Source organism: Poecilia reticulata, chromosome 19 (assembly GCF_904066995.2).
Source record: "Poecilia reticulata chromosome 19, P_reticulata-male-v2, whole genome shotgun sequence".
Taxonomy (NCBI): Eukaryota; Metazoa; Chordata; class Actinopteri; order Cyprinodontiformes; family Poeciliidae; genus Poecilia; species Poecilia reticulata.
The window spans coordinates 11,651,668-11,668,984 of NC_088848.1; the positions used below are offsets into that span (position 1 = coordinate 11,651,668).

Here is a 17,317-nt window from a genome sequence, read left to right on the forward strand (position 1 = left end):
AAAAGGGTTAATTTTCGTCATATCTGATCAGATGACCTTCTTCCACATGTTGGCTGTGTCCTTCTGTATGGCTTATAGGATGCTGCAAATTTGACTTTCTGCAGACTGCATTAATATTTGTCATATAATTATTAATTATGATAAATTATTTATACAATTTTCTTTAGTTGAATTTCACCATCAATAACTTCTACCTCCAGCTACCTACATGCAATCTATGAAGGAAAAGACTTGAATAAGCAAAGGATCAAATCAAATTAATGAAAAATAAAAAGCATAAGCAAAATGGAATACTTGAACATATTAACATTAGTTACCGTAATTAAAAACAAGAAGGAAAGAAAGATCAGCATGAACTACGATGCAGCTAAATCACAGCCTATCACAGATCAATGTGACCTCCTATGAGAAGGTGAGTTTTAGCAATTAATTAAGGAATGCGGTCCTATCGGTTTATGCGACTATTTGCATGACTGTTAAAATGTTAGATTAAATCAGCTAATCTGTGGCTCTATGTAGCTTCACCAGCATCCCCACGTCCTTTCTTGCTCCTTTCATGATTAGAGTGTGAGGCGGTGTTCTAGCCGGTTTGGTGCCCTGGGAAAACATCCCAAGTAGTGCTCCATTCCATTCCATTGCCCTCCCAGGCGGAAATTGTTGGTGAGGGACGGGCAGCAGGTGGTTGGTGGTTAATTGGAGGACCAAAGAAGAGGACAGGGGTGTCTCATGCCGCCGCCCCCCCCCACAAGATGTCGCCCCAGAAACCACCACTTATTAAAATACTGTTTTTATCTGGCCTACCATGTCTTGGTAGGTTTCTAGTTGTGTAACACTCATTACATTTTCAGTTGATGGACTGAACAGCACTTTTTGGGTTGGTTTATTACCCAGCTATGTTTTAAACTTCTCCATAACTTCATCCCTGATCTGTCTGCTGCTTTATATAGTCTACATGATGCTGTTTGTTCACTAATGTTCTCTAAAAACCCTCCGAGGCCTTCAAATAATGTCTGTATTTTGAATGAGGTACAATGGTTACTTTTTATTTATAAGCCTCAAGGGTAAAAGGGAATTGAGATAAACACTGGACACACCTTTCAGTGTTTTATTTTTTTAAAGGTGTTGAAAACTCAATTTTTTTCTCCCAAATCACAGTCAGATGGTGCTATGTGTTGTTCTATTTTTTTTTTTTAATTCAGTGCGCTGCATTAAGGTTTGTGGTTGTAAGTTGTAACCAGACAAAATCACATTCACATAAGTGGTTACTTATGCAATATTTTGTAACTACATTGGGTTATGAGTGGGACTGATATTAAATGTACATTTAATGGCCTCACACATTCACTTCTTTCACGTCGACTACACTAACACTGCTCAATGAAGCAGCGTTAGTTTAATAAGACATCTTCATCAGTCCCTCTCTGATTTTAATCTATGTCAGTGGACGGATAGTACACACCCATAGAAGACCAAAACTATATATTTCTAATATCATTACACTAGGAATAATGTAATGACTACATTAGTTATGTTGGGTAACTGTAGTTGTCACAGTTACCCAATATATTGTTTGTACATTGCATAGAAACCTACATTCAGTAGACTAATGATACCTAAATGAATAAAATCCTACTTTGTGGTTTCCTAATTACCAACCTATTTTCATATGACCCGTAATTTGTTTAGTCATTTAAACAGGTGCTGGATTGTTTCGGTCATATTGAGAAGAAACTATGTGGGTGACCTCTGGTGACTCATTCAAAAACCTTGTACACTGTGATTTCTTCACCAGAAAATCTAATGGGCCAGCCAGCTGTTTGACAGCTGATAGCCAATCAGAGTTCAGTATCTTTCAGGCATAAAGCAGAGAAAACCAAAGCCTTCTGCAAGAACACACATGCAGAGCCTGTTTGGATTTCACCCACTGCACTCGAGAACCATGATAAACACAAGGAGTCCAGGGGTTTTCTTAAGCTTGCTGATAACTCTTTCTTTAGCTGAAGTGGTAAGGACATTTTTTATATATCTGAAGTCAAATTTCACTTATTTTTTTCTGCATCGACTGATTGAAAAATATTTTCAGGGCCATTCGAGGCATGGAAGAAGAAGAAACATTGCTGCTTCCCTGCCTTCCTCTGGTAGTTTCAGTAAATAGATCCTTTATTAAGATTTCTTGATTTTGCTTCCTGAGCATTAAATGTGTCATTTCATCTTGCAGGTACTTTCTGTCTCAACGGTGGCCTGTCTGTCCCTTCATTGGTCACTGGTGAACACTTGTTTTGTATGTGTCCTGATGGGCTTTCTGGGAGACGCTGTGAAATAGGTGAGAAGCTGATTTTTCAAGCTAAACTTCAGTGATGCCAGTTCACATTTTAATCACTTGTGTCTGTAGCCGTAGAGAAAGGTGACAGCTGCTATGAAGGGATCGGATTACTCTACAGAGGGACTGTTTCGAAATCAGTCAGCGGAAAATCATGCGAGATCTGGGATTCACACACCAGGAGGCGTTACCTGTCCTCAGACCTTCACTCTGGACGACACAACTACTGCAGGTGGTCTATGGCTTGAATGTTAAACATCTGTCTCTGTTCTCATACCGATAGCAAAACAAGGAAATTGTGTGTTACAGTTCTTTGTCATTCAATTAGTCATACTTCTAACAAAACGGAGGGATTTGTCATGATTCACTGAATCACTTTTGGTAGAATATAGGTCAAACACAGCAGTTTATCTGCATGTATGTTGTCGCATACCTGGCCTTATTTGCAACATTTAATGTTTTAGTTCAGTTCACATATTTAGCACTAATTAATAATGGATGTCATGTCAACAAGACACCTCACAACAGTATATGTCGTACCCAGAAATATACTGTTTGATTTAATAAAATGAATGCGATCTAATGATACAGATTTAAATTCAGTTATAGACGTTCCAGTTCGGTCCTATATAATAATACAATGCAAATCAGTTGTGTTTGTAATGTCTGGTGGTAAAAAGGTTATCTATCTTTGGAAAGTAGGTCAATTGCAGTCAAATGATATAAATTTGCAGCAATCCCTTCTCTTGAGCAATGTCAGGTGAGAGTGGATGTTTGGATTAGGCTTTATGGCTTAATATATTTGTATATATCACCATATACCTGATTAATATGTTTGCGTACCATCACCACAATACTGGAACACAATTTCATCATGTAGAGGCATGTATAATTTGGAGAATTTCCTGTGCTTCACATACCTCACTGGGATTAGTGTTAACATGAATAAACTGGAATTTGTCAGGCAAAAAATGATCTAAACCAAGCCAAGAGGCTTAATCCAGGAGCCACATGACATATTCAATAAGAACTTAGAAACTTTCTGAGAAGATCTTGGCATCCAAATACCTACTGAGGATGCATGCTTTTTCCATGTGGTCTTTACAGTCAAACTGTCAATTTTAAGCCAAAGATATTTATTGTTTGTTGGTTCTTGACTGTGTTTTTCTTTCAGAAATATTCGGTACAGACTACGCCCATGGTGTAACGTTCGACAAAACCACCAGCTGGTCCGGGAATATTGTGATATCCCTAATTGTGACATTGAATCCTGTAAGTATGTTCTTCCTGAAATAAGATTTTTTTTTTTATTCACATGCATCAGATTTGAATCTCTTAGACAAGTTGAGATTTTTTTTCTATTTTTTCTAAGAAAGATTTGGAAAATATCTTAATAAATTAGGGATGTTTCAGGTACACACCATGCATGCTCCAAAGGTTTGAAAAAAAATATTTTCAATCTTACAGCTACACCTGTACCTTCAACTTCACCCATCATGCCACAAGCATGTAAGCTCCTAATGCAAATGTTTTTTTGTTTTGTTTTCTGGTCATGTACTGTATGTGTTTTCCAACAACAGTTTTGAATTTGGCTTCTTTTCCAGCTGCAGAGCTGACATGTGGTCAGCGGACTATACGAAAGCAGACAAAGATTGTGGGCGGAACAGTTTCTACTGTGGAATCTCACCCGTGGATCGCTGCTATATTCTGGCTTAGCAAATCGAAGCAGAATGTTTTCCGCTGCGGGGGCAGTCTGATATCTGCCTGTTGGGTCATCACAGCTGCCCACTGCTTCCCTGAAGGGTAGGACATTACGCCAGTTACTGCAAACAGAGCCGGTGCCAAGAAATGACAGATTTTTCTGTTGTATGTTCATGTTTTAGCTCTCAGACGAGGCATCAACGCTTGTCTGTCACGCTGGGAAAAAATGCAATCAACGAGAGTGATTCAACTGTGGAGCAAACCTTCAGAGTGGAGCAAATCTTCATCCATGAACAATTCAACCACAGTGAACAGAACTATAACAATGACATTGGTATGAACGGATCTATTTGCTACGAAGACCTCCCAAAGAAAAACAGCCAACAACATAAAATCTGACTTACCTAAAGAAAGCTTACCAGCTTAAATAAAACAAACTGTCTTTTTTGTGCTGATTTCCCTCAGCTTTGCTGAAGTTGAAGGCCATATATGGAAAGTGTGCTGAAGAGACTGACTCGGTAAAAACTGTCTGTCTCCCACCGCCTCTGCAGAGCCTCCCGCCAGGGACCACCTGTGAGATTGCTGGATATGGGAAGGAGAAATTTGGTGAAGAAAGTTTGATATACCTTGTTCTTCTTCATGTAAAGACTAACAATTGTGAGGCTGTCAGAACAGCCATGGAAAAACAATGTTTGCCTTTTCTACTTGAAAAGTCAATCAGCACTTGATTGGTTGGTCATCATGAGTCCAATCGCATGTGGTCATTCTCATCAGTTTTACTTATTTGGTCCATCACGCCAAGATCGAAAACCATCTAAATAAGACATTTTTGTTGTGCATCAATTTGGGAAGGGATATTAATTTAATTACCAAACTATTTTAACTCCATAATTCTGGAGAATCCATGTGACACAAGTGGACAATATTTAACACAGTTGCCAATCATCTCTAGGGAAAGAGTCCCCAAAACCGTTCACACCATGAATGTCACCCAGCAATTCTTAGGAACCTTTCTTAAACCCAACATCACCACCTCTGACTCTCATGCAACAGCATATCTAAAGAAGCAGAAAATAATCAAGGTGTCGCAATGACCCAGTCAAAGTCCAGACCTCAACCTGATTTAAATGATTGAAAATAATGAAACCTTGCGAAAGGTGTCCAAAAATCTTAATTAAAGATTTTATGGATAGCTTTGGATAGTCATAGTATGACCTCAGGAATTTTTTTTTTTAAAAAGCACTTGCATCCGTGAATTAACTTAATATTTCTTAATAGATTGTGTTGACAGTCATGGAAATGCTATTTTTTGCATGGCCGCATGTTAAAACAAAGACACAAGATTGATGTACTATTGTAAAAATATACAGTTTTTATTGTGGAATGTCTTATTTGTTCCTTTTCTTTGCAGGGTTATGGTACAACTCTCAGTTCCTCAGGAAGGCTCAGGTGAACCTCCTCGCTGATGATGTGTGTCGACAGAAGGATTATTATGGAGATATGGTCAACAACAACATGTTTTGTGCCGCACATCCCGACTGGAGCCAGGACGCCTGTGAGGTATTTGAGCATGTCAATACCTGACTCGAGAATTTCTCCCACACATGATGTTTGTTCCCATTAAAGCTCTCTGCCTCTCTCTGACAGGGTGACTCGGGAGGACCGCTGGTCTGCGAAGTCGACAACACGCTCTTCCTCTTTGGAATTGTTAGCTGGGGAGACGGATGTGCAAAGGAAAATAAACCTGGTGTTTACACCAGAGTTACCAATTACAACAAATGGATAGAAGAAAAGACAAATCTGCCTAACATCACTACTGGAAGCATGTTCCCTCAGAAATGATTTAAAGCTCAGGCCACCAGTTGTTTGGAGAATAACAAAGAAATTGTTGTTGATAAGGCAAAATGACAACTGTTAGGGATTTCTGAGCTGTAAAACAACTTAAGCTGAACTACCTTATAAGCTTGACTGAATGATATAGCAAATACGTTTACGTTTCTGTTTTTAATAATCAGTTTTTATTATTCCATCTAATTAGCAATTGTGCTAACTCAGTTCACGGAGTGTTGTTTTTCTCTGTCTTTTATATATTTTATGTAAAATAGAAACAAAGCAAGAACAAATTCTCTCCTGATATATGAAAAGCTACAAACAAACCTGTGATAAAATGTGTTGGTGTTAACTTCTAAACCTGTGCAGAGGAATACAAGTTGTGTATTTCTTTTTTCTTAATTGTGCCTGTAATTTTGCTTCATGGCATGATCTTTTTTTTAAGCAAATACAGTTTTTACACTGATAATTTGCTGTTGTCTATGTCTGTAAATGAATCAGGGTACTGTAGCTTTAATAAAGTTGAATTGAAATGAATTGAGTTACTGCTTCTGTCTTAAAAACAAAATGAAAGCCAAACATCTTCTTTGGTGTCTTCATCAAGGAATCGGTGTCTGTTATTTTAATGATTCGTTGCACAACGTTGCCACCCTGTGGTCAAAATACAAAACGAAGCACAGCAGGTCATCAAAGACTGAAAGTGATGGCTTCAGTTAAGACAGTAGTCAGGTCATAGAGGGACAGCTGAATGTTGAGAGGTAAGAGAGGGGATTTTAAAACTGTAAAACTAAATCTAATACAAAAAACACTTTTAAATCAAATGCCCATATATGAACAAGAAGAATCCTTTTAATTAATGATTCCTTTTTTTCTGAACCTTTGATTAATGTGTTATTTCCAATTTGTACAATACTTAGTTCAAAACACTGATAAATATATAAATGAATAACATCTACTAATAAAGGGGTAAATTATTTATTCAATAAAATATGAGAAAATAAAAAAAGTAAATCAAATCATCCTTCAGATTTTTCTGCGACGAGATGGAATCCATCTGTGATAAATGTATCACCTTAGACATCCTCAAACCTAAATAAACAAACTTCTCTGGTTTTCCTTCTCACTCACAATTAACGTCTGTGTCTTCTGTGGAATAGAGTCCAGTTCTCTGTGCAGCTAGTCTACATAGAGCTGACAGCAGTTAAATACATTGAGATTTTTCAAGTATAGCCTGGTGGCCTGACGGGCCACCAGGCTATACTTGGCCCCCCATCAGGCCAGGCATAATTTGTTTATTTCTGAAATAATTTTCTCTACACCGGTAACAGTATTAAAGAGTCTCGTAGGTCAAATGGTTGGAAGCACAATGGCAAAATAGAATGGTTAGTATGTATTTTGAATGCGGTGTATTTTTTTATTGTCCATCTTACCCAGTCTACACACCAACAACTTCAGCAAACAAAGTGACACTTAAATTAGGATGAAACAACTGAAGTACAAAAAATGTGTATTTATTTATTTGTCCTTTTGTTAAGACTTTAAAGTTGATTTTTAGGTATTGAGTGTCTTCCAATAGCATATATTTACTTCGTCATATTCTCAAATTTTCTGTCAACTTTAAAAATGTGTAAGGCTGCTGGATGACGCCCCTAACACCTCTACCACCGGACACAGCAAGTTATCTGGGGGAAACCGTGTTATGTGATTCGATCAGCTTAATGCACTCTAGTGCAAGAGGGCAGTAGCAGTCGAGGGTCACAACTCCCTTTGAGCAAAACCAGAACCAGGATCAGCACGAGGATCCATCAGCACATGGAAAATATGGAGAAGCAGTGGGATAAAACGTTCTACTTTCTTTGAATTGACAAGTAGAAAAATAGTGCCACAAGATGGTGCTAAAGTTGTAACAAAATACACACAAAAGGCCAGGAAGTAATAGTTTGAGCAGAAGCCCACAATAAGAAACCATTTTAATCCAGTTATTGAAAAAAAAATACTAATACTGTAGTTGCTTTATGTCAAATTAACAATTTAATGGCAAATATTTAAGCTACATCAGAAATTTTCTCAGAATTGTATTTTATGTCTGTTATATCGAAATTATCCACAAGTTTGGTTGCTAGTTTAGTTTATGTCTGTTGCCAGGTTTAGCTGTTGTCACCTGTGTGTGCAGAATAGGTGGATACATTTCACATAAAGATATTTGATGTGTTCACACACCGTCATATATTTGGGATTTTATTCCCATCACATTGAGGTTCTATCGTTCATTTTTCCAGTTCTACTGTGTGTTTGTAGCTGTGAATTCCTGCTTGTAGTTTATTTGTCCCTATGTTTTTATGTCTTTTGACCATTTTAAATCTCCTGTCCTCATTTCTGCCTAAATAAAGTATTTTATCTGATGCATTTCTTCTCTTAAAGGTTTGTTTTATGTCAAGGCTTTACTCCATGCTGTGACATTTACAAATTTTGCATCTTTTTATCTTGCTTTTGCCTGCCTGTTTTGTGTCGACTTTTTTGCATCCCTTCATGTCTTTTCCCTTTTAAAAATATCTCAGATTTTTGTCTCTGTGCATGCGTTATTCCTGTGTGTATTTTTGAATACTTTTATGGAGATTTCTGGTTTGTCTGGTTTTGTATTTGTCCATGTTTATTTTGCATCAGTTGTAATGCAACTGCACAGAGAACTTCTGCTGTTTTGCTTTTCTAGTTATTTTCTCTTGAGTTGTGGTGCTTGCAGAGGATCCTAAAAGTTTCCATGAGATCAGAACAAGTTTCAGAACAAAGACAGATGAACTCGTGACTCCTTGCTGATTTCTAGATTTTGCAAGGCTGCCACACCCATCCGACATAATCAGTTCATCCATTCAACATTTTAAAAAACCGTAGTAGTTTTCATGATTCATAATTTACTTTTGCATTATGATTCATTTGTGGTTAAACAAAGTTAATCCGACAGAGAAAGAACACACTGAAAACCAATATTCATCACCGGTAGTTTGACGGTTATCTAGACAAACTCGTCTGGGTGACTAGTCTAACTTTGTCACTGGACATTTTGGGTGGGGCTCAGACTATTTTGTTTAGCTGTTCCCATCCTCTGGGCCAAATCTTTTTACCTTTAATTCCTTAAAATGGTAGAATTAATGTTTTTCTTTCACAGATATTTTTTAAACAAATACTCTCCCCTCTTTCAAATTTTTACTCCATTTGCATTCAACATAATAAAACAGCATTTTGTCCACTTTATTGACCTAACTTTTAGTGCTTTATCTGTAATGTTTTGTTGCAAAATGTCCTTCAAGACCCCAATGATTAAAATGCATTTTTGTCCTCAACTCTCACAGAAGCAACACTGGGAGTGACATTCCTGGTGCGGCAGTGCAGGACTACAGAAACACACCTTGCAGCAGATGAGGTGTGTCTAAGTGGGTGTGACTTCAAGCTCGTCTCTAAACCAAGCATGAATCTCTTTTCAGAGGACTCTCTGCCATCCCACGAGTGCCATATTACCTGAAGTAAGTGTTTTTATTTTGAAATATTTACTCTATTTTCTTTTATCGGATTTATCAAACACTAAACATGCTCTGGTGGTAATATCTGGTGGAGCTTTTTGTGGCTCTCTTTGGATAACTTTCTGTAATGTATGGCATCCTGGTTGCTCTCTGCTTCAGCTTCTCATCTGAATTGCTTCCTTGTAGTCGTTCCTGAACAGCCACCACCATGCCTGAGACAGCAGAATCCCACTCCGCGACCCTCACCACCAACCGTAACTGCACCATAGAGATCACCAACGTCAGTACTATTTACTGCCTCATCAATCCAAAGTAAGAGCCTCTGAAAGACAGCCAGTAGTTTCCTCCAAGATCTGCATCTGAAATACAATCAAACATTTGTTAATGGCTCAGTTAATCTGGAGGTCTCATTTCTTGGGTTTTTTAGCAGGGTTTTTTTTTTGCAAGTTATTTTGCATATCTTTGTTTCAACTGTTTATTGACTTACAAATCTGGGGTGTTTTCTCAGTTTTTCATATGCATGTTAATTATTATTTTTATATATTTTTGATTAGTGATTGGGGGGGATTTTTAAATTATGAGAATTTAGGATTTATCTTTCATTTTTCATTTCCATCCTTTGCTGGGTTTTATCTCCAGTTTTTGCCTTCTTTGTTATAATCTCACCAAGTTGACCTCCAATTTCTCTTTGAGGTGTCAGGGGCCACATTTCCAACTTAAAGAGCTCCAATAGTTTTTCTATTACTCTTGATGAAATGGCTCATGACTTCCTTTCTACTCCTTGCAGGGTTCACATGGAGAGTGGCTTCCCATTCAGCCCCCCGCAGCCCACCGTGCGCACCACCAAGACAGAGGTGTGCTCCTTCACCAAGGACGACAACACAGCCTCTGGAGCCGTGGGCGTCCTGACCTACGAGCTGTTTAACATGCGTGACCACCGCTGCAGCGAGCTGATGGCCATCATGTTCTCTGTGCCATTCGATTACAACATCTACAAGAACTGGCTTGCCGTGGGCATCTTCGAGCACACGCGCGCCTGCGATGGCAAGCTGTTCGACACGATGTACAAAGGCAAGGATTTCACCAACTTTTTGCGCCAAGAGGCCAATGGCTCCGGAGTGGTCTTCCAGGGCAAGGATCTGGACGTGAGGGCCTGCATGTCTGATGTTGGAAAGGCGATCATCAAAGTAGAGCTGTATGACAAGATGGGCAGATGAACTGTTTGCAATGCTGTCAAAATGAACAGCTCACATCATCTGAAAGCATTATAGTTGACATTCATGATTGTTGATTCCTGTCATTATGAGTGCTTTGAAAAAATAAAAGTAAAAATGAATCTAATCCACTTGTCTACTTTGCTTTGTTGACAGTCCTTTCTTCTTTGACAAAAAAATTGACAAACAAATACAAACTAATGCATTAAAATCAGAAGCAGTGTGCAACACAGTCATTTGACAGGATGACTGCAATGCATTATAAGATGATCACCATGAAAAAAAAATAAAGTAAGACACAAAAGAAAAGGGTGTGGTTACTCGTCTGAGAGGGAGTAACTGTGAGGCAAACTCAACAGTCTCATACCTTGGCAAGAAAATACAGTTATAACAAGAAAAACCACGTTCAGCTGCACCTATTTTCTGTGTGCATCATTAGAAATACCTGATTGATGAAGTTTGAGACAGGGCGGAACGCAGCTGGGAATCTGCTGTGGGTGGAGACACTGTGGGTTGTCTCACATTCCCCAGTAAGATTTACCTGAGCACTAGAGTCTGGGATTCAAATACGGCATCGCACAAGCGCGCAACACACCAGTGGCACAGACAGGTAAGTCCTTTTTGCTTCTTGAACTAACTGAGAAGTTGTTTTTTCTGGTCAGTGCGTTGATTATTAGTAGCTGCATGTCTGTTTGATCTGTAGTTAAACACTCGAAAACAAAATGAGTGAATCAGCAGAGGCTGTGGCTGCCGCCCTCAAAAGCAGAAGAAATGTCACCATCGAGATCACCAACCTTAGCAACCAGTATTGCCTTATTAACCCCAAGTAAGTGCAAAAATAGATATAGCTTCCTACCCATAAAGTAAAAAAAAAAAAAAAAAAAAAAAATCTGATTTTTTTTTTATGACTTTTGTTTCTGCAAAGGGTTTTCTTAGACAGTGGCAACGTCCACAGCCCTCCCCAGCCCACTGTCCGTCCACAGAAGACAGAAGTCTGCAACTTCTCCAAAGACACCGGAAAAGCGACAGGTGCTGTAGGAGTGCTGACCTATGAGCTGTTTGGCCGATCAGCCAACAGTGCCAAGGAGATTATAGCAATAATGTTCTCAGTGCCATATGACTACAACATGTACAAAAACTGGGTGGCTGTGGGAATTTACAATGTGGGCAAAGAATGCAATGAGAGCCTCTACAAAGAGATGTACTACAACAAGGAGCAGAAAGGCTTTGTCCGGCAGGAGTCCAATGGCTGTGGGATCAACTTTGAGGGCAGCAACGTGAACATCAAGGCCACCATGTCCCCCATGGGCAGGGCCATAATGAAGGTGGAGATCTGGGACAAGCTTTTCACCCAAATGGCACAGTGTCCTAACTGACTGTATTAAAAAAAGTTCATGTTAGACATGGTCAGCTCTGTGTAAACCTGTGCTAATATTAAGCCAGTTCATGCAATAAAAGCATAATTACTCAAAGCATCAGTTGTATTTATTGCTGCCAACGGGAAAAAGAAACAAAAAAAATCAAGTTTAACAGGTTTATTTCTGTCAACATAGTTCTCTCCAGCATATTTAAAAAATATATAAACAATCAAATAAACAAATACTTTCAGTGTGAAAGTACATTTCCTCCAGTTGTGTTCTTTAATTAAAAATTAAAGCCCTTTTAATAAGCCAGTCTGAACAGTCAACTTAAAGGCAAATAATAATGTATCACCAATCTGAATGTTATGCTGTGTAGCTGCATCCAGACATGCCAACAAATGGTTGCATGATCAAAAATTTTAAAAATGTGCAAATTTTGGGGTCTAAAACAAACAAAAACTACTTTGGTTTTGGAGTATACGGTTTAAAGAATTCATGACTGTTCAAAGTCAGAATTTGTCATTTTAACACCAAATGCATTTAAAAACAAAGAAAAAACTATCATCCATTACCTCTTCAAAAGTCTGCTACCTGCCTGTCTATGACCAAATTACCCCTTTGTATTTCAAGAACAATAAAAAAAGTTAACTTCTCCAAACAGGATACTTCTGCTTTATATTTTCTTTTAAATAACACCTCAGTACTACCATACTGAACTTTGGGTGCTGCATGTTTATTTTGAGTGCAGCATCTGCGCCTCTCTTCCAATAATAATAAAAAAAACTCTTAAAGTAGAAAAAAGGCTCACAGATAATGAAGTGGACATTTTTTCTGTAAACAGAAAGTTTATTCATTCAATTATTCATTTTATCGGTAAGTTATAGTACAATACAAAATTATATTTAAAAAAATCTATGAGCGAGAATGCCCTCACACATACAGCTCCACGACTCCATCTAGTGGTCAAAAGGGGTAAGTTTGCAGACACCGTTTATAAGGTAGCAATTTTCCGTAAGAAAACAAAATGCAGCAAATTAAACATGCGATAAGGAGTTGGCATGGTTGGAACAGGTACTGAAGGACTTTGTGGTATCATTACAGGTGGAACCACAGTATCACAAGCAGCTGATGGAGTTTCTGACACTCAAGTTAACTGAGTTTAGGTTACAAGGCAGAAAATGTCTCATAGCTTTCAGTTGAATAAAATTCAGATCCGAACAATAATTTTTACGCGTAATCTGATTAACCACATTGCTCATTAAAAACACTGATGACTGTATCGAATCTGTCCTTCAGGTACATCTCAAGCGAGTCCAGAGACATCTGTTTCACATCGTATCCCCTGTACACTTTCTTAGCCGTCTTGTCTATTGGAACAATCTCCTCTGTGCTGTTGGGGTCATTGCGTCCAATAGCAGCGAAGGTGGGGAAGGCATCTTTCAGTCGGTCAGGAATACTCTGGTTATAATTTGGGCAGCAGTATGCAGACCAGAGGTATTCTGGCACTGCCACCCGATTCTTCATCCAGTGCTCTTCTTTCTGGTAGGGCATGATGCCTGTCACTATGTAGGCTTCTCCAAGGCAGTAGGCTGCCAAGGTCTTGTTGACAGTAAGCTCTAGGACTTCCCAGGGTCCATCATTAGACCATTTCTTCTGCGGAACCACATTGGTGAGCGTGAATGTGGCAGACCGGCACTGGTAGGTCTGGTGATGAAGACTAGGGTTTAGGTGGCCACGAGAGTAGGTGGAGTTGATATAGTCCAGGTCCACTGCCTGGCTCTCCACGATGTTCATGTCCACTGGTCCAGGCAAGAAGGGGACCATGTTGCCATCTGCTGAAGGGTAGGCTAACTGTTCATGAACCAAAAGGGGAAAAAATGTTTCAGAAAAATGACATGAATAAGATATATTTGAATGTGTAATTCAAATGCAAGTAAAGCTGGATTTTCTTTATCTGCTTTACTCTCTGATGATCCATTTCTAGGGTGTGATGGCCATGCTTCGACTCTTGCTTCTGTCTTTGCTTTATATCATATTACTATGTCACACTTTCTGCAACCCCATATTAACCCTTACAGTTAATGGTAGATACACATTTGCTACTACCTCTAGAGATGGATCATGGGTGGGATCCTGATGGGTTAACTTCAACCTTCACATTCTTTGTCAGGACCATTTTTTGATTGTGAGACAAAATATATATGTGCATAGATCCTACAACTAAAGGATGGTTTCAGAGGTAGCCACAACATTGTTGGAAACACCAAGTTGATCAGCACAAATCACCAAATGAGACAAAATTCAAAAGTTTTATGTTCAGTTTTGCAATTACGTCTACATTTTTGCACTGCTAACTGTGTCTGGGTTGACTTATTTGGTCTAGATTCAGCTTCTGCGAATGGTTGATTTAAAACAACAGTTTAAAAAATAAAAAAAAAATGAAATAGTTGACTGTTTTTTACCATTCACTGACCCACAAAAAGTCCACTTTCCCTTTTTTAAAATCAGATTTTCGTCTGGATGTACACAATCAAAAAGGTACTTATTTGAATTTGTCTGTTATTTGATTTTATTATCCTAATGATTTATTGATTCCAGAATTTTGGCTATTTTTTTTTTTTTTTTTTTAAAGGAAATGGCACCACACCAGTGTTTTTGCTGATTAGTGTTTTTGTATAAAGTATCAGTAACTCACTTGTCTGGTTTCTGTTTTACATTTTTTATTATTTGGAACAACACTTTTATATTTGGTAATAATCTCTGAGATTACTAAACCTCAAAATAGTGTGTTATTTCACAAAATAAAGGCATTATAGCTAAAAGTTTAAGAAAAAAACTCAAAAGAAGCTAATAACTAGAAAAGAAAGCATTAATTTATTAAAACGTTAGAATCTTCAAAAGGAAAGACTAATAGCATTCTAGCATTTTAGGGCCATTGTAGATAAAATAACTAAACATTCAGTGCAGCAGTTTAACAGAAAAAAAATAGTACAGGCTTATTTGCATAAACTTGCTGACCGTGAAAACACGAATATCACTTCTCCTTTTAGAAATGTCCTATTTTTCTTCAGATTCTGAAAAACACTGAAAATTATTACCTAAGTGAACTAAAATTAGACCTTTAGAAACTAAAGAATTTTTTTTTTAGGTTTTTCAGATACGAGTTTTAAACTAGTAAATCAGGAGGCACCCGTTTCTCCTGTAAATAAAATATTTTGATACTTAGGGACACCACTACTTGTACAGCATTCAACTTCTCATCCTATCAAAATCAGAGAACTGAAAATGGGAATTCGACTTACCTGTGGCTCATATTTCCAGGAAGCTTTGGGCCTTTTCCCAGTTGGTACGGAGTATAAATAAGCTGAAAACCACGCTGAACGGCGAGGTCGACTGTATAACGTGGCAAACTGGTACATGTTGTTGTAACGTTGGCAGATCGGGGTGCCAGCCAGGCCTTTCGGGGGCCAGGATTTGTAGAAAAATTGCAAGCAGGGGGTGAAGTCCCCAACATCAGCTACAGAGGCAGAGATGGAGGCCAGAAGAAGCAGAGATGTGCACAAACCCGTCATTTTCATCTGCTTTCACACAGAGTTAGGAATCAACTGAGAGCATGTTCCTGTTTTACCAACACATGACTTCTGAATGAAAGCAGAAGCAAGTTTCAAAATGACTTTCTTCAAATGCCTTTTTATTTGAACAGATGACGAATTCATTTGTGTAAATGCCACTTTAAATCATAAAATTTTATTAGTTAGGACGTTTGTACAAATCCAAAAAAAGAAATATGGAGACTCCAAGAAGGTGCCTTAAAGGGGCAGTATTTTGTAAAACCAACTTTTTTGGAGCTTGAAATAACGTTATTCACGCATCAAAAATATACCTGCGGTGTTGCCTTGATTCTTCCTAAAATGCTTAAGAAATCCTTCAATCTGGACCGAGGGCTAATTTGAGGTGCAGCTCCTCCTCTGAGGTGCAGCTCCGATTCACAGAGCATGTCTCCTCGCGACTCCACACAACTCCTCCACTCAGCCCGTTTAAACAAGTCAGCAGCAATTAGCGAACACCTGACGCAACTGCACACCTGCTAAGCTCATTATATGAGCTACTTCTCAGCACCACGCTGGTAAAAGCGTTGTTAAAAGGTCAATAGAGGAGCAACGTTATGGTGACTTCCTGAAGGCAGAGTTTCAGGAGGAGCAGGAGTTTTTAAAGAGACAGAGGCCTAATTTTAAGACATTAGATTACTTAGTCAATTTTATATGTGGCATTTCAGTTTTGTTCCTCCATGAATAGTTAGCCGATTGTGCTAAAGTTGCACTATGTGCCTGCACTTAAATGCTTTGTGAAAGGAGCACAGTGAGCACCTGACATTGGACAAGTCAAAACAGTTTGGCACCCAGAGTGATTGGATGTAGGTGTAATTTGATCCGGAGATGTGGATTTAAACATACCTTGAATGCTATGACCACCCGTCATCATGGAAATTCACCTCTAACTCTTTTGCTGTCCTGGTGTACCTTGTGACCGTCTGTGACTTAGACGATCTATTCCAGGGGTCCCCAAACTACGGCCCACGGGCCGGATCCGGCCCGCCTCCACATTTGGTCCGGCCCCCTGAACAATACCAGAGAGCATTCAGATTTTTTTTCATTACCGTTTTTTCCGGACTATAAACCGTTTATATGTGGATTTTTTATTCAACCACCAGGGGGCTTTTTAGCAGGAAGTGAATCATTAGAAGTCTCGGTTACTTGCGCGCCAACACTGAGCCCACAAGCAGCAAAATGAGTAAGAAACAGATCAGATGTCTTTGGAAAGTTTCTTTGCAAAGGGTAAAAGGCCCAGAGAAGAGACAGGAGAATGGATTTATCCCGGACCGGTAGGTGAGTCCCACATTACAAGACCGCTCTGCGGCCGGCTGATAATGAGAGAATGAAGCTTTAAACTTCTTCACCACGTAGAGACCAAGCAGGCTGTGGATATAAGCTACACTTCGGGTGTTGTTGTCTCCCATCGCTCCCAGATGGAACCGTCTCGTTGCAGAGAAACAAGCTCAGGGCTCCCGTTAGTCAGTATCGTGAATTAAAATTTTCAAGAAAGTAAAATGTTCATTTTTGTGGCGCTTCTGTTATTTTGAAGGGATATATAAACGTTACCATAGCGAACAGAGTGAGAGCGTTTGGGCAGTGGTCGAGAGGAGTGAGTCTTAAGTCTGGTTTAGACGGAAAGATTTAAGAATTGTCAGCCGATTCTCCAAACCTCTGTGACCACAGAGCTGATAAAAGTACAACAGGTTCGATCGGTTCGTGTGTCCAAGGCAGGAGCAACACGAACCGATTCCAGTCACGAACATCCCGATTCCAGAGGATAATT

At 38.9% G+C, this 17,317-nt stretch overlaps 4 protein-coding genes across 7 annotated transcripts; 3 read left to right on the top strand and 1 right to left on the bottom strand.

Annotated features, from left to right (window-relative positions):
- Window positions 1-1,869: 1,869 nt before the first annotated feature.
- On the top strand, window positions 1,870-6,388 carry plaub (plasminogen activator, urokinase b). The gene is made up of 11 exons (XM_008437185.3): window positions 1,870-2,005; window positions 2,084-2,138; window positions 2,219-2,323; window positions 2,393-2,552; window positions 3,495-3,592; window positions 3,788-3,829; window positions 3,925-4,123; window positions 4,204-4,355; window positions 4,487-4,627; window positions 5,433-5,581; window positions 5,669-6,388. Exons 1-11 carry the CDS (start codon window positions 1,898-1,900, stop codon window positions 5,861-5,863), a joined length of 1,404 nt encoding a protein of 467 aa, XP_008435407.2. The 5' UTR covers window positions 1,870-1,897; the 3' UTR covers window positions 5,864-6,388.
- A 2,857-nt stretch (window positions 6,389-9,245) lies between these two features.
- LOC103481602 (DELTA-stichotoxin-Hcr4a-like) lies at window positions 9,246-10,707 on the top strand. The gene is made up of 3 exons (XM_008437186.3): window positions 9,246-9,369; window positions 9,553-9,678; window positions 10,154-10,707. The coding sequence occupies exons 2-3, from the start codon at window positions 9,575-9,577 to the stop codon at window positions 10,581-10,583; spliced, it is 534 nt and encodes a 177-aa protein (XP_008435408.2). The 5' UTR covers window positions 9,246-9,369; window positions 9,553-9,574; the 3' UTR covers window positions 10,584-10,707.
- A 355-nt stretch (window positions 10,708-11,062) lies between these two features.
- Window positions 11,063-12,052, top strand: LOC103481603 (DELTA-stichotoxin-Hmg2b-like). Of its 2 annotated transcripts, none has more exons than XM_008437187.2 (3): window positions 11,063-11,190; window positions 11,284-11,406; window positions 11,506-12,052. In XM_008437187.2, exons 2-3 carry the CDS (start codon window positions 11,303-11,305, stop codon window positions 11,954-11,956), a joined length of 555 nt encoding a protein of 184 aa, XP_008435409.1. In that variant the 5' UTR covers window positions 11,063-11,190; window positions 11,284-11,302; the 3' UTR covers window positions 11,957-12,052. The 2 variants fall into 2 exon arrangements, with proteins under 2 accessions (XP_008435409.1, XP_081456635.1); XM_081600509.1 differs by having other exon boundaries at window positions 11,102-11,190; window positions 11,261-11,406.
- Window positions 12,053-12,755: 703 nt separating this feature from the next.
- Window positions 12,756-16,589, bottom strand: LOC103481831 (endonuclease domain-containing 1 protein-like). Of its 3 annotated transcripts, none has more exons than XM_081600506.1 (3): window positions 16,396-16,589; window positions 15,244-15,458; window positions 12,756-13,792 (listed from the first exon to the last, which is right to left on the bottom strand). In XM_081600506.1, the coding sequence occupies exons 1-3, from the start codon at window positions 16,421-16,423 to the stop codon at window positions 13,184-13,186; spliced, it is 852 nt and encodes a 283-aa protein (XP_081456632.1). In that variant the 5' UTR covers window positions 16,424-16,589; the 3' UTR covers window positions 12,756-13,183. The 3 variants fall into 3 exon arrangements, with proteins under 3 accessions (XP_081456632.1, XP_081456633.1, XP_081456631.1); XM_081600507.1 differs by lacking the exon at window positions 16,396-16,589 and adding an exon at window positions 15,825-16,134; XM_081600505.1 differs by lacking the exon at window positions 16,396-16,589 and having other exon boundaries at window positions 15,244-15,818.
- Window positions 16,590-17,317: the final 728 nt, after the last annotated feature.